Source organism: Tripterygium wilfordii, chromosome 8, assembly GCF_013401445.1.
Source record: "Tripterygium wilfordii isolate XIE 37 chromosome 8, ASM1340144v1, whole genome shotgun sequence".
Taxonomy (NCBI): Eukaryota; Viridiplantae; Streptophyta; class Magnoliopsida; order Celastrales; family Celastraceae; genus Tripterygium; species Tripterygium wilfordii.
The window spans coordinates 11,633,065-11,649,813 of NC_052239.1; the positions used below are offsets into that span (position 1 = coordinate 11,633,065).

Here is a 16,749-nt window from a genome sequence, read left to right on the forward strand (position 1 = left end):
TGTGTTCAAATTGTGACAGTAAGTCCCTGCTATCACAGATAAAACAATGGGCATTCATAAATCTGTGCAAGTTCATCATTTTTCAGTAACCCAAAATTCATTCCATCCATTCATCGAAAATTCATGTATATACACGCATGCGATTAACAAAACAGCTACAAGAAATCAAACTTCATTACCGTGTCCTCAGCCCTCGTTCTTGTGTGGCTCCGCTTCCACCAGGAAGTTTTTAGCTGCTTCTTCTGTAAAATCACTGCTTAAAGAGAAAACAAAGAGAATTAACACTATACAGCCACCATATTTAATCTGACGGCTCATAGAAATGGAACTAAAAAGTAATGTGTATGAATATGAAACCTGTCAATGGCTTCTGCCTTGGATATCAATGTCACTTCTTTGGAGGCAAGAAATTCTAAGAAACTGCTGAGGTATTTCTCCTTGCAGAATTTGTGCAGATGAAGCATGAAATCATTGAACTGTTTTGGTTCCTGTACAAGTAGAACTTTCGTTAATTTCATATAAAATTTCCTAACAATCACCAATTTTCATGGCGCCGACAACAGTCACAGGTCTAAGTTTTAGCCTAGGATAATGGCATTCACTTATAGGGTATAGTCATAGACAATAGACGAAAAACTAGTTTAAGAGGTTTTGCTGTAGATTGTATCAACTGCCTTTTTCTAATCCTGGTGTGCCTATTAATTTTAGCATTAGACGGACTACAAATCAAGCTTTAATCAGCAAAAATGAATTGTACATCTAGATCTAGCTTAACTGCAAGTGCCTTGGAAAGTTGTATTGGCATCTCCACAGTCCATAAATTAACATCTTTAAAAAGGAATATTCCTCTCAAGTAAGAACTATGGCAAGTCAATGTCCCCAGTAAGATGGAAATAAGGGGACGAGTCATAAATATAAGATACATACACAGAAAGAAGCATACAGATTATGCATCTATATATGTATATGTGGCATTGTTAGGTAATTTCTATCTATGATGGATAAAGGATACAGTTGCAATGATTCAAGCAGACAAACACACCTGCTCAAGGGAGCAACCCTTGCGAAGAGCAACTAAATATTCCAGTGCTTTAGCGTAATTATCCCCTTCGTAAGAGTCCTCCACTAGGTTAAATATTTTATTTCTCATTTCCTTAATTGCTTTACCAACCCAGTGTGGACTGTCTCTACGGGACATCAAGGCCTCAAAATCTTGTACAGGGGTCAAATCCCCCACCTTTTCAACTTTAATAACAGGTTTGCTTTCAATAGAGGTCACATCTTGAGCATCAGAAACATTTCCATAGCCATCTCCCTCATCAGACAAAGATGGTCTCTCTCGCAATATTCTCCTATTTGATTTTTTAAGCTGCAAACCACATAAAAAACCAGCAATATATAAAACTGGCAGCATGTTTCAAGTTACTTTGCTAAAATGTGTCAAACAGAAATTACCTTTGGATTTTCCTTGAGTTCAAAGCTTCGACAAAATGAATCAATCTTGGGTTTATTCTCAGAAAAAAGTACAGGATCAGGTTCTGTTATCTTCTTGAGAGTTCCATCAAGAGGAGGCACAGCTGCATCTGGATGCTTTGACTTTAACTCAAGATGACGGTAAAACCGCTGTGAGGTATTACATATGCAATTATTTTCACTCCGAAATCAATGAGACGTGCATTTCTTTCCAATATAACTAACAATGAAAGTTAAACCTCAAAACCCAGAGAAAGTCTGGATAAGGGTCATGGAATTCTTGTCAAGGAATTACAAACAAGAATTACTCTTTTGAAATGAAATATGAAGTTGCTATTGCATAGGTACCTCCAAAACAGGATTTGGTGTAAAGTCAGGCAACAAAGCTTCCTGTCTCTCAGGTGGTGCAAGGTCAAGCATCTGTACTAAGTTATCAGCTGCCTCCTGTTGTTGCTCACTTGGCTGCAATGATGGGGGGAAATTGCTGAAAGATGGGAAATGATATTCCCGGAAATCCTCGGTGAAGGGAAGTACATTGAAGTAAAATGAATCAGGCTGTGCAGCAAACACCAAACAGATGATTTTCATAAGGGAAACCAAATCCAATCAAGAAATAGACGCAAATATGCATATTATTTCAAATTCAGAGAAACTAATAAAAGTGTGGTAGACCTACAATGTTGCCTCTGTCAGATACATTAGGTGTCAAAATGCCCAGAACAACATTCCCCTGATTTTGTCTCCACACACATCGTAGAATTGCAACCTTATTCATACCCTTCATTGCTCTCGCTAATGCTGAAACTGCAAGAGTAGCCCTCGCATTTCCCGGTTCAGCAATAAAAAAGTTAACATCTTTCATGTAATAGTGCCTGATAAATGTTCAGTTCCGAACAAACAAATGAAAAAAAAAAGACCATGAGACACAAATTCACTATTAAAAGTTGAAGACTGGAAGACGAGCCTTAATAAATGTACTTCAAAGAACTCACCGCATTATGTTTGAAGCATCAGTGAATCCTAGAACTTTCACACCTTTTTCTGGTTTGAACTTAACAGCCTCCCATTCTTCGGCTGATATAGGAACTACTTGGGGCCCATAACGGTAACCTTTAATTCTTTGTTCTGGAGGTACAACTTTACTAGGATCTTCAACACTTTTATACTCATAATCTACTTTAACTTCATGCGTGGAAAATTTATCAGTTGGAGGTGCTTTATCAGAATATTTCTTCAGGGTAGGAAACTTCTCCTCTGATGTTTTCTTATAGACCCATACCTGCTTATAACAGAGCTAAGAAGTAAGATGCATCTGAAATTTCAAAACATAAACACAAAATGAACACATAAACAAAGGCAGTAATAGCACAAAAATTGATACATGAGAAGAAAACAAAAGGAAGAAAAAGGAAAACCCGAAAAAAAGAAGAGAGTAATTAGTAAACAAATCAACAATGTAAAATGAATAGAACGGAACTAATGCGACATCTATATCATATGCTCTCCCAATAATCTCAAATTTAAATGCTGCAGCACATCCTTGACATGAAGGGCCACGGAATCACAATGCAACATTTTATATGAGGCTGCAAAGCAACTCCTATAATTTCTGATTTTGACTCAGTGACAACTGACAAGCAAACAATTTCATGATGCCAAGTCCAATGACTCCAAGTGCAATTCATAGATTTCTTTTCATGCAAGGTGCATACCCACGAGATCGTTAACATGCTTCATCACAGTAGAAGATGGGTAAAACCAAGGGTGTCCGATAGCAGCTGAGTAGGTACTGGACCTTGCTCATGTTGGACTACCATGGGAATACCCAAGTGGAGACCTCCTAGAACATTGGTCTGATTTCAAATCATGCCACATCCAATATCATCCACAGCTGTTAGCAGCTTTGCCAATTCTCAACTAGCACTGAGCTAAGTTTCTATAATCACAATACCATAGTTAGTTGGTATATTATAAAACTCATGAAAATTCTTACATATGCCACCACAAACTTGATAACTAATCCACTCCTAAAACCATACCGTTGGAAAAATAAAAAGTGATGCCATGTGCCATACCAAAACAATCAGATGTCAGATCTAACATATCAAATAGCACATATATTTTAAAAGTGTGTAACTTGCTGATCTGAATTTATCAGTCATCAAGCTTGCCAGTAACACAGCATAAAACTCCAACTATACGCAAAGCCTTAATATCAGCCAAATACACTTGTACTATGCTCACCATTTTAGACAAATAATAAGATGAGTGGATAAAAAAAAATTCTCCTTATATTGCCCCTAATTTGTTTTCAATATAAAGGAAAATGCATATGTTATTGATTGGACAAGAAGGTTATTGAATAAAAGTGAAAGTTGGTGCTTATTACATGCACAGAAGAGTACTTTATACATTGCTGGACCTAGAGACAAGAAAATTCCATCATAACATATAGAGAAAAGTAAAGCAGAAATTTTTTTGTCAGGTTTTATTTTAATTGTTTAGCAGTACAAATGCCCTCTCATATCACCACATAATGAAAAGAGACTCCATTGCGGGCAAAGAATACAGTATGCACTAACAAATAAATAAGTCAAAACCTACACTCAATGGCTACTTTTGCAAGACGCTAAACCCTCACCTTGATTTTCAATTTGGCACTGATTTCAAGATCACCCCTGAATATTGTGACCGGAGATATATTGCGGGTTCTAAGTGCTCCTAACAATGAAGTTGCACTCTCAACGTACACTGTCTTTGCACTTGTTTTCATAGGAAATACATTTAACAGAATATCATTCTCATCCATTATTCTCTTATCTGCCTCTGCATTTGATCCCCCCCGCACAATAATGCTCTCCATTCTCATACCATGTGCAGTCATTTGTATAGCAATGGTACTCACTTGATCTTCTTTAGTTCCTTCAAATGGATCTTTAATTGGACAAAGGGCATCGGTAATAAGACAAAGCCGTTTCTTTCCTTTGAATGTCTCTCCATATTTTTTAATCAGCATATCCATCCCAACAACAATAGCATCGAGATCTACCAGGAGTCAAGGATCATAATTTAAGCAACCACTGGATTGTTATTGATTGCTTGCCACAATTTACAACTATTCAAAAGTGAAAGACTTGAAATCTATCAATATATTCCCTCATTAGTAGTCCTAATGCGGTTATCACGAGGCCTAATTAAAATCCCATGATAACAACGTGTTGAGTCAATCCAAAAATACAATTGGGCCTAGTGAAGTTGGAAACAATACATCCTTGTATTAGACAAAAAAATCTGAAGAATAAAAGTCATAAATAAGAATCGTAGTTCATTATGCTTTTTGGGATGAACAACTAGGTAGAATACATAATTTGATAAATATTTATGATGAGCATGTTTATGTTTATGTTGTTGAATAAGAATATACTGAGTGTAATGTGAATCAAATTGCTCCAAAGAAAAAGGGAATAAATCCATCATATATTTATTGAATCAAGCAAAAAAATAGTACTAAAAGCATATGAGTACAGTTTACCATACTAGCAAAATTCACTAGGATCGGTGAGTGTGACAAGAGTATTGGGCCAACATGCTTAGTGATGCCAATGATAGGAAGCAGAAGGTAACTATCAAAATACTATTAGGAAGTAAGAGATGCATACCAAGAAGAAGCTTTAAATGTAGAAGTTTGGCAGCCTATGTGGATTGTGGAGTATAAACTTTCAGCAAAAAAGAAAAAATTCAACAAGCATTTGTGGATACAATCACCAGAAACTGTTCCACGTGGGAGAGGTTGAAAAGCTTTGATAAGATCTCCGTCAACAACTTTAATATCTCGTAAAACCACAACATGCTGATATCCACCCACCTCCTCTGTCAATTCATTTTTAGTCTCTGAAGATTTCAAATTAAGTCATCAGCAATGCTTAATTGCCGAGTTGAACCATCAATTAAAAAGTAATGCATCTTATTTTCAGAATAAGGCTTTGAGATGATGATGTTGATGATAAGAGAATGCTATGAGAACACGATACCTGTGAGATATACACAATAGCCCAAAGCAAGTGAAAAAAACAAAAAAAAAACTGAATATTATATATAGGTATCTTAGTGTAGGGGCTAAGTACACAAAGTTTGTCATTTGCTGGCAAAGGTTCACCTAGGGAGAAACAAAACAGGCAAATATCCTTTCTCCCTTCTTGTTTTCACATTACAAGCCAACATAAACGTAAGATGGAATACAGAAAAGTGCATTCCTTTTCAATCGGAAATAGTTTTTCAGAAGATGAGATAAATAGTCACCTCCTACATTACAAGTAATTAATTATGGATCAACAAATCCATGTTGTGTCCACTTTGGAAATCACAAGCTAAAACTTACCTTCAGTTCCAAACACAATAACCCCAACTTCATCATTTTTGTTATATATCAGCTGCATCCACAGAAGGGCAAGTGAAATTAGAGCAATCATTGCCAAAGCGAAAGTACATAAATTACAAAGAAGCAGCATTTAGTCTCTTATAAAGTGCACAAGTCTCACAAAAGTTTTGTGAAGTAATTCGAAGAAAACAGAGGAAAATTATTCCATTTCTCATATAGCCAAAAATGAAGGAAAACCACAACATTTTTACAACAAGATAATAAAAAACCCAATGGCATACCTTCTTCTCTATTAGCATGGAGCAAACCTTTTCAACCTCCGGAAGAAAATTGTGCATTGTTGGACCAACATCGAGCAACAATACCATTCCTTCCTGTTCCCAACAATTTGTAGTTATAGGCCACACAAGCCTAACTCACACAGGATAAACTATCATTTCTGACAGAAAAGAACAATGTCGCACATCTGTTATTCAAAACTATACACCTTCAATTTCCGGTCATTCAAAGATGGAATACCAATGAAATTCCCTTTTAAATTCCAGGTAGTTTTATACATGCACACAAAAGGAATATATAACTTCTATTTATACACTACGAATCTAATCGAACTTTTTGAGCAAAAAAAAGAAGTTTATGTCAATAAATTCAATATGAAAAGAAACTACTAGATTAGGTAACATGCATTTATACTTTTAGGTTTTATTACCCGAACTGATTAACAGCAAAAACCCTAAACCCAAAAGGAGCACCGATTGACTTCAAATATTATAATCAATCGGTGCTGCTTTTGGGTTTAGGGTTTTTACTGTTAATTGGTTGAGAAAATAAAATTAACAAGACCAAAAGTCACCATAGACCGTAATTTGCATCGCTTAACGAAGAAAAATACAAGATATTATCAGTAATCCGCAGAGAGTCCAGAAACGTCGCATATGACGCCAAATCGATATCTTCGTAACAGAAACAAACAGGAATCGAAAAGAGATAGGGAAGCGGAGATAATAATTATTAAACTTGTTGCGTTAGTGATAGTATACCCGGTTTCGAGCCATTGAAGAGGTAGGGAAGCTATCGGCTTGTAGTGGAAGCTTTGCAGTCCCAGCAGAAATTGCGTGATTTTGGTGCTGTGATTAGTGAGTTCGTTCTTAATCTTCCCGCCGTTGGGTCAATAAGAAGGCCCAACAGCATGGGCCACTGACCATGGCACCCAATAGTTAAGACTGGGTGGCTGAAGCCCAAAATATAATACCGTACGAAATATTAAGGAATAGAGAAATTTTATTTACACCACAAAATCTATTAAGTTTACATCATTTTATATATTTTTTATCTTTACATTTAGATCCCTGCTTAAAATGACAAACATACCCTTTATTGAAAATAATTATTAAATATGTAATTAATATTGAATCAACAAGTTATAGCTTTACACACCAATCTCACTGACATATTTTATTTCTACCTGGAGAAAAAATCTGATTAAGACCTAGACGATAATTTAAAAGAGACATTGTTCAATAAGAAACATCAAACAAACTATAACCAATGACCAATTACCTCAATCGGATGGGATTTGGCAAGGCCATCCAGTCTAAGACCCGCTGTGAATTCATCAAGAAATTGATGATGTCATCAATGACATCATCACCATCCTCATTGCATATCTGATCTGCACCAACCCTATCCCATACTTTAGTCGGCCACCTCATCTCTCACAATCCACCAGCCTACATCTCCCAGTCGTCTCCAGACCCACAATCACGCGATCGATTGATGAAGCCATCAGTCGCTAGATAGCTCACCTGGAACCCATACGATTCATGAACATGTGATATATTCACCAATGAGAACAAAAAATGCACAATATTCAGGTACATAAAGAACCCAGAAAGTGTACCCATGTTGCATATCGGTAAGAGAGTATGGGTTTGAATTGGGGTTTAGAGAGATGATGTGTGTGTAAACTTAACAATAAAAATTCTAATATTTTACAAATCAAGGGTATAGTCGTCTTTTCACTATAATTTTGTGTGAACTTATAATTTTTTAGTGTAAACTTATCATATTCAAAAAGTGGTGTAAAGATAGTAGATTAGTGGTGTGTAAATAAAATTTCACTAAAGAATAACAAAGCGCGTTTTTCCGTCAAAAAGAGTCGTATAAATAAAGATAAGTGTCTTATAAATGCTCAAGGAGGACTAAACCGATTAGTCGAATATTTTCAAAATATATTTACATATTTATTTAATATAACCAATCGATAATCGGAATAATCAAAACCGCCAATAATTGATTGATAGATTAAATTCATGTAAAAAAATCGAGAGAAAAAAACTTACCGTTTATACCCCTATGAGGAAAAAATAAAAAATAAATTGACCGTTTACACCCTATGCTATGCTGAAGCTTCTGAGCAAACCGAGTAACGTTGGCATCTAAACAACCTCCACTAACTAGTTGTATTTTCATGAACATTTTCATACAAGTACAGGATGAGCAGACAATAAACAAGACCAACATGGCTCCATTGGTTGCCATAAATACACCCTGCTAATGAGAACGTTACTATTAGCTTAGCTATGAAAGCTTCGAATTGTTTTTTGGAGTCTCTGCCAAAACTACCACCTTAGTTGCAAGTTCTGATGCAATGTGAGTTCATTTTGTTCGACTATGAAATGCAAAAATACTCTTGTTTTGGATCATTAATGTCACAAGGCAACTAAAAAAACGCAAAAGGATTTCCATCATTCAGGAAATCTAACAAATGGATGTCATTCTTATGCCAAAGAGGCAAACTCTTCTTTAAATGTTTAAAAGAACCATTAAAGTTAACTTCATGCCCTAAATACGAAAAGCATATATTGCTACTACATTTTCCTTTCAATGGGAAAAGCAGAATAACCAGTCATAGAATTACTGCAATTCAATGTATTCTGCCACACGACCCACAGCACATTTCCTCGTTTAGATCAATCCTTCCGGAGCTCCATATACTCACGATGAGTACCAGAAGCATTGAGGATAACAATTTCCAGCTTGTCTCCCTGCATTTCAAAATTTTAAAAAATGATAGTTAAACCACAGACACTAAGCACTAAGCAGAAGCAGGAAGCAACTGTCTTAGTAGCAACAAAATAGAGAAGAAACAACAAGGACAAAAAACACAGCACTTTAAAACAATTTAGTGACAACTGCATGTATAGAATCTGTTACATTTAAGGATAGAAAGAGGATTTCATTATGGATGAGTGATATAAGTATGTGAAAGGGATGGGGTGATAAAGATATAACACAGGACATAATCATATAAAGAAGTGATGATAAAATATCCCATGGTTCTAAATTTTTTGATAAGCAATGTATGCCAAAAACTGTCGAATACAAACAGGAAACAAAGGAAAATAAACTTACCGTGTATATATCCCTCTCGGTTGCAGATGCAAAAACAGTTTTGACTAAATCTACTGCTTCAGCTTCTGAAAGAGGAGTTACAGCATCCTGCAAAAGACCATCAGTTTATAACAGATACTAGCATATCATACATAAATAAGTTACTAAATAGGCATCATCAATAACACACCTGTGCAGGTAACAGGAGTGGGCTAGGAGACTTCAATTGATTGTCCAAAAAGGGCATGATGAGTGTGGAACCAGAACCTTGAGAGCTATATCCAACCCTCTCATAGGAACCAACAGCGTCATAAGTGAAGACACAACCCTTTCCTGCAGTAACAGAATGAAAAATTAATTCACTGACAGATAAGGCCCTCGTTAACAGAAAAGGATGGCAAATTTACCTTCATTATCAAGACCACCTAACACGTTAAAGGCATAGTATGGGAAGAAACGTTTGTAGTAGAGGGTGTTCGAGAGCAGTTGACCCATTGCGGGGCAGCTCATTTGCTTGTTGTGTTGATGTTGATATATCTGTATACAATGAAGGGCAAAAAGATACGGCATCAATACCGGACGTAAAATTACCCTATGTCAAGGATATTTCCATTCTCTAACAGTACATATAAACAATATCAAATCAATTGGACCAATTAACAGCATAACAGAGAGGATAAGATTAAATCTTGTTAAACAACCAAAAGTGACTCACGTTTTTATCATTTGTAAGTCGTTCTGATTTTGGTCTCTATTTAAATTACAAGTTCCCAAATAAATCTCATATGAATCAAACAGCTAAAAAACAGTATCTGAATAAACACTTTCCTCCACCTCATACGCCTTAGTTTTCCATATAACTGTGGACAGTCACACAGCTCCTTTAGTTTAAATTCAAGAGCCCAAACAAAGCCACAAAAAGTTTCAATGAGAGGCATCCTCCATAATATAAATCCAAAAACAAGAAAAAAGTGAGTCTTATCTTGATGTGTACATCGTCACTAAAACTCCCAATAAAAGATACACAAATAAAATAACTCGAGCCTTTCAATTTAATCACAAGAAAAATAAATTAGCCATTATACGTCCAGCTACTGATTGGAGTGGCTTTAAAATCTACATGGAAGAGACATGCTAATCAAATAATAAGTTGAAATCTTCTAGAACCTACCAAGTGCCTGGCAGCTAGCTGTTTTTGTAGGGCTCTCACATCAGCTTGAAATCCTGAAGAAGCCAAAAAGGACTTGTCCGCTCTGCAAGATTGTAAGAACATGATAGCTAATCATAAACAATCTCTGTCTTCCTCACCATCAGACCATCCTATCAGATGCGAAAGCCATTTTAAAAAAGCAGCTATGAATTGAACACGCCAAATTTTATATTAAAATGATAATTCCATGGTTTCAAACACAATGCTATTACTTCTAAGTTGTTATCACCGCTATTTAACATACTGTACCTAGTAATCTGTAACCACATTAGTTCAGAGTCACTGTGCTGCAGGCTTTACTAAAGGTAGAACCACAAACAAGACTGACATTCTCTCGAAACCTGAGATAATCCTTTTTAAATGTTTAGCTCAATACAGATCTTGTATTGAAATTTCAGATGTTTGAGTATATAATATAAGTTATGTAACCAATGAAATTGTTACACGATTAAAACATTAAGCTCCCACATTTACTAATTTGAAATTAAAGATGACCAAATCAGCAATTATTTCTCTCTTTCGACAAATTTCAAGTTTCATGGCATCTTATTATACCAACAAATGTTCTTTCCTTCAAGTTAACCAGCAAAGCATCAGAATCTACCAAACATTCCAGGATAAACACATCTCTAAAATGAAGCATTTTCACATTTATTTAAATGCAACATTTTACTTTAAAAAAAATGGAAAATCCAAAATCTCCCAGAAGTACGTGTTTCTCCAAAATTAACTTCAAATCACACGCTATCGTAAGAGCTTGATCATCCTGGAAATCAACTTTAAAAAAAAAACAAAGAAATCAAGCTGCTTTAACCAGACTTCTATAAGCTAAGAGGCGAATTTCTTATCACACATAAAGCTATCCAACAGTTTCATTAATTATAAAAACCCACTCTAAATACGTCAGGAAAAACACCAATCAAACTACTCCAGGTATCAAAGTGCACAAACAATAGGAAGGTACGTACAGTTGACAGATTTTAGAGTATTCGCGAGTAAGAATACTATAACCGGTTGACATTCGTGTGTCGGCAGCGATTACACAGTAATCAGCCCCAGCAATTGCAACAACAGATCTGAAAAGCAAGGAAGCACATGTCAATATAATATCGAAACCCTTTTTAACAATATAATAGCGCATCAATACACAGAATAGAGAGAGGTGAAAGGAAAGGAGTACCCTCCATTGTTATCGTATGGAGACCAATTAGCTTGCTGCTTCGTCATGGCGAATCGAACAAGAGCGAGGAATGAACAAGTAATAGACGGAGAAGGAAGTGCTAAAGGAAGACTGGTTTTTGCCTTTTAATTCGAGTATTGAGGTTGTCTTCCCCATCAAGAAAAAAAAAACTAGACCTGGGCCAGGCTTAGGAACGATTACAGGCCCATAAGAATTGGGTTTGAAAATTAAGGCCCGGAGATTCTAACAGCATTACAGTACGAGAATCAGGGAGAACATATGAATGAATATGTTAAAAATCTAAGTTCAAAAACATCCATAAATATGATCTAGGTCAATAGGTCCGTACGGATTTGTTCTCCTTAACTGCTCCATAGTACTTAAGCGTTAAGCCTAGAAAACGCTTTTTTTTTTTGTGTGAGAGGATTTTGATCTTTGTTTATATGCCACTCGTTGAGTTATTGTCAATCCGATATGAGATTACAAGTTTTGATACTTCCTCGCCCTTACGGTCTCAGTTATGCGAGACCCAACTAGTGGATACGGGTCGAGATCATGTCCAAATTGATCGAGTCTTTATTCTGATACCATGTTATCATTTAAAGAATTTGATAGTGATGAGAAGAAGAAAATGTGGAGATATTTGGACCCAACTCACTTAACTTATTGTGTGCGCTCTGGGCATAAGACTCGCGTGGCTTTATCTTTCAAAAGGCGCCCCATGCCAATACAACGTGGGATTACAAGTTTTGATAGAATGTATGTTGTTTAAACACGTTGGTCTTATTTTATTTTTCTGACTTTATATATGTCCAGCTCTGTTGGCCAGCTTTCGGAAACAGTCATCAGTTTCATGACTGTGAAGTACTTGAAATCATGGAGAAAATTGGATTACACAAAACTCTATGTATATGTCTTTGTTCTTCAATATTGTAATACAGCAACTATATCAAATCTCCATTTCTATACAAAATACATATTCAGGTAGTAAAACCAGATGAACTAACAGCAGTACTGTCTTTCAAAAACAGAGAAGCTAGTACGTACTATCAAAACGGAGAAGAGATCTTTCTCTTAGTATTTCCTCTCTCCATGTGTTGTTCACTTTTGCTATAAACTCTTCAATTCTCCTCTCCAAATCACTGTCGCTGCAATCATCATCTGCACCATCTTCCTCTTCTGCACCGTTGTCATCGTCACTATCTTCATCGCAACCATGATTCTCGTCGTCCCCAGCTTCGCCCTCGTCGCTACATGAATAATGATCTCCATCTGTCTCGAAGCTTAGCTCTTTATCATGATCATTCTCCTTTTCTTTTGAGCCACTGAATCCGTACGCCGATGAAAGAAAAGAAAACAAACCATCAAACTCCTCCGCCGGAGGCTTGGCGCTCCCAAGAAGGATCAAGATCATTACAACATTGAGAAAGAAAAACATGGCTAAATTACTCGATTTCGCTTCGATGAACGCGTCGTAAGTAGAGATGAGAAGGTTGTCATGGTTTGAAACAGAGAATGAAAACATTAAGAAAAGCAATAGCATCAAACAAGTGGGTTGGAAGGAGAGGAGATATGCAAGTGTTGACACTCTAGCTTTCTTCATCCTGCCGGAGCTTCCTTAATCTTCTTTTCTTATGGCAGAGAAGTGTACTCTAGAGGCCTTTATACACAATGCCTACATATCAGAACCCAATATTATATTAAACAAGGGAAAAGTTTTGAAATGACTCATGTACACTATTCCAAGTTTCATTGACTTCCAAATATGTCGACAGCTTTGGTGTGAAGTGCAAAGGGAATTTCTCTTTTCAATCTAATTGGCAAATTTTCTACATAAAAATGGACAAAAGGGGGTGTTTTTTTTCTACTTGGAGAATGAAATATATGATTACCATTCCCAGTTGCATTAACTTTTAAATATGTCTGCAGCTTTGGTGGAGAGTACAAAGGGAATTTCTTTTTTCAATCTAATTGGCAAATTTTCTACATAAAAATGGACAAAAGGGGGTGTTTTTTTCTACTTGGAGAATGAAATATATGATTAGTATATTGATATAGAGAAAGTTGAGCTGCGTAAGTTTTGGAGTCCAAGTTAAGCGAGTGTTGAAGTGTAGAATATGTGAGAGTGCTTCAAAATTGTTGTCTACTTTCGCACTAATCGCTCAATCCTCCGAGCGAAGCCCAGCGACTCCGAGAGCGAGCGCGCGATGTGAAAGGTGCTTCGCCCAATATATGGCCCCACCAAGCAATAATATAAGACAATGCGATATCATAATTAAAAGCATGAATGGTGCAGGGGTGGACCAACACACGTGGTCAACTGACCCCACTAATTTTTTTAAATATACATATAAAAATTTAATTTTGATCTCACTTATCTTTCGACAAAAGAGTACTTTTTATGTCTAAACTATTGTTTGGGTTTCATTTTCGTCCCTTAACTCTGTTTTTTCCTTTTTTCATCCTCCAACTATGGGAAAGTATCATGTTTATCCCTCGATTAAATCCGGCCATTGAAAAGTCCTACGTGGCATCATATTGTTCGTCAGATAAGGTTTTTCCCAACCTCAATCTCACTTAAAAGGACGAAAATGATATTTTTCAATAGTTGAGGGACACAAACGGGATAAAAAAAAATCTTAGGGACAAAAATGAAATTCGCCCCATAGTTGAGGGACGAAAAATATCTTTTTGCCCTTATCTTTTATCTTTTATGTTTCTTAATGTTTACATTAATTGGATCATAAGAAATCTAAAATTAAAAGATTCAATCCAAATAAAATGGGTCTTACCTAATTACCTACGCTCACTTACATTTTCTTATTTTATCTTAGGCTTTAGCCCGTTTAGTGATAGTGAGTTAGCCCTAGCCAATAGTCAGTTAGACGATATTTGTTACATAAATATTTGTAATAGTGTTAGGTAATCCAAAAATGGGATAGTCCAAAAGTACCCAAATCTAGGTAGTAGGATGACTGGGCTGTTGATTAGGCATATGAGACAAATTTTAAATTTTGAAAATTTCAAACAAATACAAAAACTCTCTCATCACCCCCTCACTCTCACGTTCTATCTATTTCTCTATCTTTTCTCACCCCCTCCCTCACTACTGAACTGAATGAAGCGCCGGAGAGTTATGACTCCACCCCCTGCTTCGTTTGCCACCAATAGTCGCCTATTTCGTCGAAATCTCAGCTTGAAGCTGCTGCCAAATGAAACTCTTAGAGCCCGATCTGGCCACCATAGGCCATCTCTCTGCAAACAACCACCAACATTGGACTTGACTTGTTGAGCTCTACAGATTTTAGCCATTCAACGGCTGACATAGTTATTCCATTGATTTCGTATGTTATTCCATTATTTTTTTTAGACATCTGGTTATTCAATTGATATAAACCAATGTATTTACTCTTTCCACTGATTTGTATGTCATCCTGTTGATTTTATTGTAAGATATATAGTTATTGAACAAAAAATTTAGTTCTTGTAGAATCAGGAGTGGGTGTTGTTGGGCAAAATAAACAAACATCCTAATTGAATCAAGAGTGATGTTGTTGGGATAGCTAAATTCATTGTTTTGAACTAGTGAACCAACTAAATCCATTTGTTTGAACAAGTGGAACAACTAAATTCATTATTTTGAATAAGTGGAACAACTAAATCTATTGTTTCAAATCAGTGGAATCATCAATTTATATATATATAACTAAGGATCCACAAGGCTTCTCCTTAATTCAAGGTGCCACGTGGACGTCTTTACAAAAAAGTCTACATAGACAAAAGAAAATTTTAAAATATATTAGAAAACTTTAAGAACCACAACCACACACATAAATATATTGCAAAACTTTAATATCCACAACTACATTCATACACTTTAGGACCCACAACCACACTCATACAGTTAATAGTATTCAAATAATTTTAAAATTATATTGAATTGTATGGGAATTTAATGTTTCATAGGAGTGGTTTGATGTTGTTTTGGTTTCTCAAAGGTCATGTATTGCTAATTATGAGAGTCTTTTGATATTACTCAATTAATGAAATTCATTTGTAGTATTTAGTTTGAAAATATTTTGTGTGTTTTTGGCATTGATTACCATCATTTTGTGGGAATTTTTGTGTGTTTTTGATGTATTTTGTGTGTTTTTGTAGTATTTAGTTGATGTATTGTGTATGTTTAGAGTTTGGTCAGGTTTAGTAGTCTGTTTAGATTGCAACATACACAACATGAGAGGCTTTTTTCATGCTATATTGTTCTAATGTGTAAGTAAATTCAGCCCATTTGGTATTGGAATATGTAAGTGGTGATAGGAAAGCACGGTAGAATTCAATGAGTTGTTGAAGGTCAAAGTGATTATAGGCACAAATCTACCAGTCATACATAACATTTCAAAAATATAAATTAAAAAATCTTATTCTAAAAATATTAAGAATTTTATTCCAAAAATATCATTTCAAAAATACTACTTATGCTACATTGTACTTCTCGATATTAAATGTCACTTTGTAGAGATTGTTGTACTAACCATACAATATTGTCTCATAAACATGTCTTTGGTGACCTATAACACTTTGTAAATACTAGCGACGCAAATAAAAATTGATAAACTCTTAGCATACTTATTCCTTATGCATCAAATTTCTTACACCCTATTAGAAAATTTTTTTCTTCGCAAATTAAAAAAGTATTGTAAATATTTTATCTTCATCTCACAATCATCTCTATTTTCTACAATTAAAGCTCTACTGCTCTTCATGTTAACAAAGCATCAAAAAACTTCCACACATCTCTATTTTTCAATCAAAATATGTGCCCCGCGAAGCGCGAGCATGCAACTAGTATATATCTATTTCAAAGCTAAAATGCAATCAAGAACACACTTCTAGTTATGTGCAAGGAAATAAAGTTTAGGAACTCATGTCATGTCCAAACAATCAAATAAAAAATGACCACATAATCTCTTAAAGAGGCTTGTTATTGCCACAATAAATGGGTTTTACATAGCTATTGTTCTTGTGTTGAGAAGCTACTTTTTTAAAAAATAGATTTTGGACTATACTTTTAAACAATAATGAATTCGTCTCAAACAAACATATGTTTATTCTATG

At 35.5% G+C, this 16,749-nt stretch overlaps 3 protein-coding genes across 3 annotated transcripts; all 3 read right to left on the reverse strand.

Annotated features, from left to right (window-relative positions):
* Positions 1–53: 53 nt before the first annotated feature.
* LOC120004327 (ATP-dependent DNA helicase 2 subunit KU80) lies at positions 54–6,971 on the reverse strand. The gene is made up of 12 exons (XM_038853642.1): positions 6,892–6,971; positions 6,133–6,225; positions 5,852–5,903; positions 5,233–5,364; positions 4,115–4,518; positions 2,466–2,752; positions 2,150–2,345; positions 1,822–2,028; positions 1,456–1,623; positions 1,043–1,369; positions 358–488; positions 54–253 (listed from the first exon to the last, which is right to left on the reverse strand). The coding sequence occupies exons 1-12, from the start codon at positions 6,904–6,906 to the stop codon at positions 187–189; spliced, it is 2,079 nt and encodes a 692-aa protein (XP_038709570.1). The 5' UTR covers positions 6,907–6,971; the 3' UTR covers positions 54–186.
* Positions 6,972–8,530: 1,559 nt separating this feature from the next.
* On the reverse strand, positions 8,531–11,778 carry LOC120003575 (proteasome subunit beta type-1). Its single transcript, XM_038852596.1, has 7 exons — positions 11,635–11,778; positions 11,423–11,530; positions 10,416–10,497; positions 9,652–9,781; positions 9,435–9,577; positions 9,266–9,352; positions 8,531–8,898 (listed from the first exon to the last, which is right to left on the reverse strand). The coding sequence occupies exons 1-7, from the start codon at positions 11,679–11,681 to the stop codon at positions 8,824–8,826; spliced, it is 672 nt and encodes a 223-aa protein (XP_038708524.1). The 5' UTR covers positions 11,682–11,778; the 3' UTR covers positions 8,531–8,823.
* A 781-nt stretch (positions 11,779–12,559) lies between these two features.
* Positions 12,560–13,246, reverse strand: LOC120003256. Its single transcript, XM_038852159.1, has one exon. The coding sequence runs from the start codon at positions 13,235–13,237 to the stop codon at positions 12,671–12,673; it is 567 nt and encodes a 188-aa protein (XP_038708087.1). The 5' UTR covers positions 13,238–13,246; the 3' UTR covers positions 12,560–12,670.
* Between the last annotated feature and the right edge of the window lie 3,503 nt (positions 13,247–16,749).

Bases quoted from the DNA above. Each gene is read 5' to 3' on its own strand.
- LOC120004327 (XM_038853642.1), bottom strand. The intron at 4,519-5,232 runs GTATCCACAAAT...GACTCCTGGTAG, and splicing joins TGGAACAGTTTCTGGTGATT to ATCTCGATGCTATTGTTGTT. The intron at 2,753-4,114 runs GTGAGGGTTTAG...TGTTATAAGCAG, and splicing joins GTGCCAAATTGAAAATCAAG to GTATGGGTCTATAAGAAAAC.
- LOC120003256 (XM_038852159.1), bottom strand. From the start codon at position 13,237: ATGAAGAAAGCTAGAGTGTCAACACTTGCATATCTCCTCTCCTTCCAA.
- LOC120003575 (XM_038852596.1), bottom strand. From the start codon at position 11,681: ATGACGAAGCAGCAAGCTAATTGGTCTCCATACGATAACAATGGAGG. The intron at 11,531-11,634 runs GTACTCCTTTCC...CTTGCTTTTCAG, and splicing joins CCATACGATAACAATGGAGG to ATCTGTTGTTGCAATTGCTG. The intron at 9,782-10,415 runs GTAGGTTCTAGA...CATTGTATACAG, and splicing joins AGCTAGCTGCCAGGCACTTG to ATATATCAACATCAACACAA.